General features: G+C 36.8%; 1 protein-coding gene across 2 annotated transcripts in view; it reads left to right on the plus strand.

The window, feature by feature from the left end:
• KIAA1429 (KIAA1429 ortholog) overlaps positions 1–7,270 on the plus strand; it is a 74,738-nt gene that overhangs the window by 49,141 nt on the left and 18,327 nt on the right. For both annotated transcript variants that reach the window (XM_012643630.1, XM_012643631.1), the window contains exon 17: positions 6,880–7,012. In XM_012643630.1, coding sequence (XP_012499084.1) covers positions 6,880–7,012 — 133 coding nt within the window. The remainder of the gene's footprint in view (positions 1–6,879; positions 7,013–7,270) is intronic.

The following is a 7,270-nucleotide window of genomic DNA, read 5'->3' on the forward strand; positions in this document are numbered from 1 at the left end:
AGTAGCTGGGACTACAGGCACGTGCCACCACACCCGGCTATTTTTTATAGAGATGGGGTCTCACTCTTACTCAGGCTGGTCTTGAACTCCTGGCCTCAAGCGATCCTCCCGCCTCGGCCTCCCAAAGTGCTAGGATTACAGGCGTGAGCCTCATCTGTAATTTTTGATCCCTCACACCACCTCCCACCCTCCCCCTTAGTTTGCAGTGTCCATCATTCCACTTTGTATTTAGCATATATACCCATAGTCTAGCTCCCACATATATGTGAGAACATGTGGTATTTGTTTTTCCATTCCTAGGATACTTAGGATGATGGTCTTCACTTCCATCCAAGTTACTGCAAAAGACATTATTTCATTCCTTTTTATGGCTGAGTAGTACTCCATCATACACACACACACACACACACACACACACACACACCCCCTACATTTTCTTTATCCTTTTTTTTTGTTTTTTTTTAATATTTTCAATTCACAGTTGAATCCACAGATGCAGAATCCATGGATATGGAGGGCCGACTATATTTTGTTTTCTAGAGGAATGGCTGAGTTAAAATTAATTTGAAATGATATAAACTCCAAGCTGCTTGGTGTCTCAAATATAATTTCTGCTCCCGTCTCTCTGTTTATGCCCTGATCTTTTTCTTTACTAGGAGAAGGTCGAGGGAAGGTAGCTGGCTAGTACATAGATTTCCTTGGAATTTATTGAAACTTACGTGGGATTATGAGATAGTAAGGAGGAGGAAACATATATTTGTGCCTTTCTCATTAATTCTTTTGGCATTGGTTGAAAACTTGTGTTTCAGGTACTGTGTTTGATGCTGGTTCCTTCCTTATCCATCTCTCTGTCCTTCTTAACATCCATTCCCTCTACCCAGCCCCCTCACAATCTCTCACCAGAGTCTTTAACCTTTTTTCTGTTGCCTGGATATTTACTCCATATCCTGTAAAACTTACCTCATATGCTATACTTCTGAGAAAGCCAAAAAGATTTCCTTGATTCCTAGCTGGGTTAGCTGATCCCACAAATATTCTTTGCATACCTTTGCTATAGCATTACCTGTGATTTTGTTGGCTTTACTATATTCATGTTTCTGGTCCTCTTTTCTTTTTTCTTTGCTTCTTTTTTGACATGGCGTTCTTGTGTTACCCAAGTTGGTCTCTAGCTCCGGGGCCCAAGTGATCCTCCTGCCTTAGCCGCCTGAATAGCTGGGATTACAGGTGTGCACCACCGTGCCCAGCTTTCTGGGGCCTTTTTCTTATCTGTAATTTTTTCCTAAGTCATCTTAACCTATTCTATTTTTCCCTTTTAGCCCTTATCGCTCTGCTAAGCTCCAAGTAACCCGTTAATCTACTTGACATTTCTACTTGGCTGTCCAATGAACATCTCAGTAATTGTTGTGGATTATTTCTCCAAAATATATCCTGAATCAGATTGCTTTTCTCCATCGTCATAGCTACTGGCCTTATCCAGGCCACTATCATTTGTTGCATAGCCTCCTAACTAGTCTCCTTGCTTCCCCTATTGTCTCTAAAATTCATTCTCTCGGCAGCCAGAGTAAATCTTTTTAAACTTAAAACAGAAATATGTCATTGTTCTGCTGAAATTCTTCTAATGGTTTCCTGTTGTACTTCAAATAAAATCTAAACAAGTCCTTGATATAATAGTAGGGCTTCATACAATCTAGCTTTTGACTTATCTAATAAAACTAATAAAAAATAGTCCTTTTATCTTCACTTTTTGCTCTCCTGTCAAGCTTATTTCTATCTCCAGGCTTTTTATTTTCCCCTAAAATGTTTTTCTCTTAGAATTCTTTCATGATTTATTTCATCACTTCACTCAGGTATCTGCATAAATATATGTCCTATCTGAACAGCCTATCTGAAATACTCTGCCCTTTGTGTCCTTGCTCCCTGTCCCTCTTCATATTTTTCACTATATTTATACATAAGATTATATAGATTTATTACTTATTTGGTTATCTCTCTGTCTAGAATATAAGCTGCATGAGGACAGGAACTATGTCTTCTCGACTACACTCTCCCCAGCACCTAGAAACCTGGTGCATAGTAGGTACCATGAAGGAATGGAATTGAGTACTAGATTCATCTAGTTCACAAATGTTTACTGAATGCCTTCTCTGGACCAGACACTGATTTTAGGTGCTGGAGATTCAGGAGAAAAAAAAAAAAAATCTGTGCCTTCTTGGTGCTTTCATTCTACTGGAGGTTGTCAGACAATAAATAAGTAAATAAAATACACAGTGTGTAACAGAAAAAAAGATAAACCAAAGGAGAGGGATAGTGAACACCAAGAGTGAGGGTGGGAGTTGCCATTTGAAATATGGGAACGAACTTGATCAGGGAAGTCCTTGCTGTCACTGAAAAGGTGAGCGTTGAACAGAGATCAATACCTGAAGGAGGTGAGGAATGAAACATGCTAATATCCTGGGGAGAACAATTGCAAAAAAGCATGCCTAAGCATGTCTGAGAATCAGCCATGAGGCCACAGAGGCAGCCCTTGGAGTAAGCAAGGAGAAAAATGTTAGGGCATCTGGTTATAGAGGTAATGGGGGCATGCGGTGGGGGAAAGATCACCAAGGCCCTTTAGAATTATTATAAGGGCCGTTTTAAGCAGAGATACTGCATGATCTGTTTTTTATTAACAGGTCAATATATAACTTTTCCTATATTTTCTCATGTAGTCCTCACAACAACCCTGAGGCAGGTTACAATTTAGAAAAAATATTTTTTTTGTTTAGATACTTTTAGATTTCCAGAGGAATTGCAAAAATAATAGCACAGAGTACAGGTATACCCTTCACCCAGTTTATATTTATCAAAACTAAGAAATTAACCTTGTTTTAATATTATTAAGTAAAATGCAGAGCTTGTTTAGGTTTCACAAATTTTTCTTTCTTTTCTTTTTTTTTTCGTTTTTTTGGTGGCAGGGGGACAGGGTCTTGCTCTGTCGCCCATGCTAGAGTGCAGTGGTGGCCTCATCATAGCTCTGCAACCTGAAACTTCTGGGCTCAAGCGATCCTCCTGCCTCAGCTTACAGGCATGCACCACCTTGCCTGGCTAATTTTTTTCTGTTTTCTTGTAGAGATGGGGGTCTCACTCTTGCTTAGCCTAGTCTTGAATCCTGATCTCAAGCAGTCTTCCCATCTCAGCATCCCAAAGTGCTAGGATTACAGGCATGAGCCACTGCACCTGGCCTTAATTTTTCTATAATGTATTTTTCTGTTCCAGGATCCAAGATAGGATCTTACATTACATTGCATCTTTTGTCTCCCCTTTCCTTGTCTTTCATGACCTTGACATTTTAGGAGAGTACTGGGCAGTTGATTTATAGAATGTCCCTCAATTTGGGTTTGTCTGATATTTTCTCGTGATTAGATTGAGATTATGCTGTATTGGAAGGATACCACAGAGGCAGTCCTTTTTCAGTCTATCATATAAGGAAATACATGATGTTGATATCTATTACTGATGATATTAACCTTGATTACTTGGTTGAAGTGCTATTTGCCAGAATTCTGCACTGCACACTTAATAATTTTTCATTTTAAATTACTAAATATTTTGGAGAATAGACTTTGAGATATTAAGATATCCAAACATCCTGTAAGTTTTTTCTGCCAAAAACTTTAATCTGCCAATTTTAGTATCTGTCAGTGTGGATTTTGGCACGATGTAGCAGTTATTACTGTGATGTTGTAATGGTGGTTTCCTATTTCCCTCATTCCTTTTTTCTCATATTAATTTTCCTTCTGTAAGGTAGAGTTGTTGCTTCTCTTTCATGTATTTATTCAGGTATATTTATATCACTATGGATTCATAGATGTTAATTTTTTTCATTGTATAATAATCCAGTACTATTCTTATTTATTTTGTTGCTCAACTTGTTCCAACTTTGGCCACTGGAGATCTTTCAGGTTTAGCTGCTGTACCCTTTTCATATGCCATGTCTTTTTTATTAATTTTTTTTTTTTTTTTTTTTACAGAGTCTCACTCTTTTGCCTTGGCTAGAGTGAGTGCCGTGGAGTCAGCCTAGCTCACAGCAACCTCACGCTCCTGGGCTCAAGCAATCCTTCTGCCTCAGCCTCCCGAGTAGCTGGGACTACAGGCATGCGCCACCATGCCTGGCTAATTTTTTCTATATATTTTTAGTTGTCCGATTAATTTCTTTCTATTTTTAGTAGAGACGGGGTCTCGCTCTTGCTCAGGCTGGTCTCGAACTCCTGAGCTCAAACAATCCGCCCGCCTCGGCCTCCCAGAGAGCTAGGATTACAAGCGTGAACCACCGCGCCCGGCCTTTATTAATATTTTATTTTTCTAAAAGCACTTTCTTGTTTCTAGTACTATAAGATGTTCCAGGATCAGGTTGTATTTTCTCTGTTCCAGTCCTGAGATCAGCTTCTTCTTCAGTGAGCCCTGGTTCCTTTTATTGGAGAATATTTAGAAACCAGGGTGTGGGCTCTGAGTGTACTTATTACTATTTGGGTATTACTTATTTTGGTGTCTCTAAAATTGGATAGAGCTGTGAAATTATATGTCCTAACTCATGCACACACACACATGTACACACACACACACATTTACATATACTTTATGTTTTATTTACATAAAAACAAGATAAATCTATTAATAAAATTTATTTTCGAATAATAAATCTATTAATTCTCATGTACTTATTTTTAAAAATAAGTTCATACTAATACTTTGAGTCTGAGCCAATACCAGAAGTTGATTCTAGTCTTTCCCCCTTTTTGGTAACTTTATTCTCTAGCAGGAGAAACTTAGCTCTCATTATCTATAACATACTTAACCTATTTGTTTAGCCCTAGTATACAAACGAAGTAGTAGTTTCTAAGTAATTACTAACCCATACTCCTGTAAGAAACTAATTAAGCAACTAGAGTACAGTGATTGTATACAGTTCTTTTTGTTTAGCTTTACTATATCCAGTCATAGCATTGTCCTTATCTCCTTCAGTTTGATTACATGATTCATTTGTAATACAGTTAGGTTCATTTGTCATAGTCTGTATTCTTATTTTTTTCCTCATATTCTGATTGATTTTTGAAAAAAATGTTATATCCAGTAAAATTTATGTTTTGTGGTGTACAGTTCTGTGGATTTTGACAAATGCTTAGTTAGAGTCATGTGTTTATCACTGCTATTCCATTCAGAGCAGTTTCATCACCCCAACATTCTATCATGTTGCCCTTTTATATACAACCCCTCTATCCAACATTAGCCACTACTGATGTAATTTTCTTCATATACTTTTGCTTTTATAGAATGTTATATAAATGAAATTATACAACATGTACCCTTTTGGGCCTGGCTTCTTTCATTTAGCAAAAAGCACTTAAGATTTGTTAAGTTTGTTACATGAATCAATAGTTCTTTTTATTCGTGACTAAATTCCAGCAATCTGCGTTGTTCGTAATTTTTGGTGGTTATATGTAAAGCTGCTATAAACCTTTGCAAACAGTTTTTTTGTGTGAACCTAAATTTTCATTTCTCTTGGGTAGACACCTATGAGTGGGATTGTTGGGTCATGTAGTAGGTGTATGTTTAACCTTACAAGAAGTTACTAAACTGTTTGCCAAAGTAGATGTATCATTTTGTATTCCCACCAGCAGTGTGTTAGAATTCTAGTTGCTCCTCATCCTCACCAGAACTTGGTTTTGACAGATTTTTGATTTTAGACATTCTAATAGCTATGTATTAGACCTCAGTCTTTAATTGACCATGGAAGTATGACTTATTTGCTTACGATTGTATGCAGTGGCTGGTAATTGTGGTCCAATTTTGAACCCATGATTTTTCCATTGACAGTATTATCTTTGTATTTAATCTCGTTTCTGTTTTACCTTTCCATTTTATTTGATGATAAAGTTCTCAAGAGCCAGGAATTTTATCATTCTTCCTTTTATATTGCTTTACCAAAGTCTTGTATAATGGGATCTCAAAAATCTAACAAATTTTCCAAATACAGATACCACATGTTTAGTGTTAATTTCATACTTCCGTTTTGCTAATTATGTTATAGCTTAAAGAACATAATTGAACATTAGAATACTTTGCCCTTAAATTCTCTTTTGATCAACTCAAAACTGGAGAATTATTTTAGCAGGACTGTGTATTATCTAGATTTTAGATATATATTGTGATTGTTTATTAACACTGAAATCTTTCTATAGCAGGGATTGGCAAACTGGCCCAAAAACCACATCCAGCCTGCCGCCAGTTTTTGTAAATACAGGCCAGCCATCGTTTATGTGTTGTATAAGACTACTTTCCCACTACACTAGCAAAGTTGAGTAGTTGTGACTGAGACTGCTGTTGCGTATAAAAGATAAATTGAGTTGCGTAAAAGTCTGCAAAGTCTAACATATTTACCATCTGACTCTTAATGGAAAAGGTTTGCTGACCTCCTCCATACCCTCCATTTCCTTCTGTCAGATTACAATGTCATAAGGATAGTTATTCTTTGTAGTAGTTATGTAAGTTAGGTTTTCTGGGCAGGCTTCTGAGATAGCTATAATGTCCTTATGTTAGAGAAAGCCTCAGATTATAAAAAGTTTATAAATTAGAGAAATGGCAAGTTTCTTGTTAAGTATTATAAATTTATTATTTGGGGGAAAATTTTTAAGAGCTTGAAGCTTAGCTTTAAAAGGACTTGGTAGCTATAGATACTGCTTTGTTGTATTATTTTTGTAGACAAACACACCAAAGAACTTTTTACATTTTTTAAAATGATGGACTAAATTTTATTCTGTCTGAAATGAGATAGTTCATTTCTTATACTAGTTTTATATGCTCATGTTTTAAACAATATCTCTTTATTTTCTTTATTTATAGTTCTTTAAGGAAAAATAGTAGTGCTCTGCATAGTTTACTGAAACGAGTGGTCAGCACATTTAGTAAGGACACAGGAGAACTTGCATCTTCATTTTTGGAATTTATGAGACAGATTCTTAACTCTGACACAATGGTAAGTGTATGTGTGCATACATACTTGATATTTCTTAAATTTACAAACTTTGTCATAAGTGAAAAAATCACTTCAGTTCAAAAGTATCTTAGAGGCTGGAGGCGGTGGCTCACGCCTGTAATCCCAGCACTCTGGGAGGCCGAGGCAGGAGGATTGCTCGAGGTCAGGAGTTCGAGACCAGCCTGAGCAAGAGCGAGACCCCATCTCTACTAAAAAATAGAAAGAAATGATCTGGACAACTAAAAATATATATATAGA

The sequence above is a fragment of the Propithecus coquereli genome, unplaced genomic scaffold, assembly GCF_000956105.1.
Source record: "Propithecus coquereli isolate 6110/MARCELLA unplaced genomic scaffold, Pcoq_1.0 Scaffold2, whole genome shotgun sequence".
NCBI lineage: Eukaryota > Metazoa > Chordata > Mammalia > Primates > Indriidae > Propithecus > Propithecus coquereli.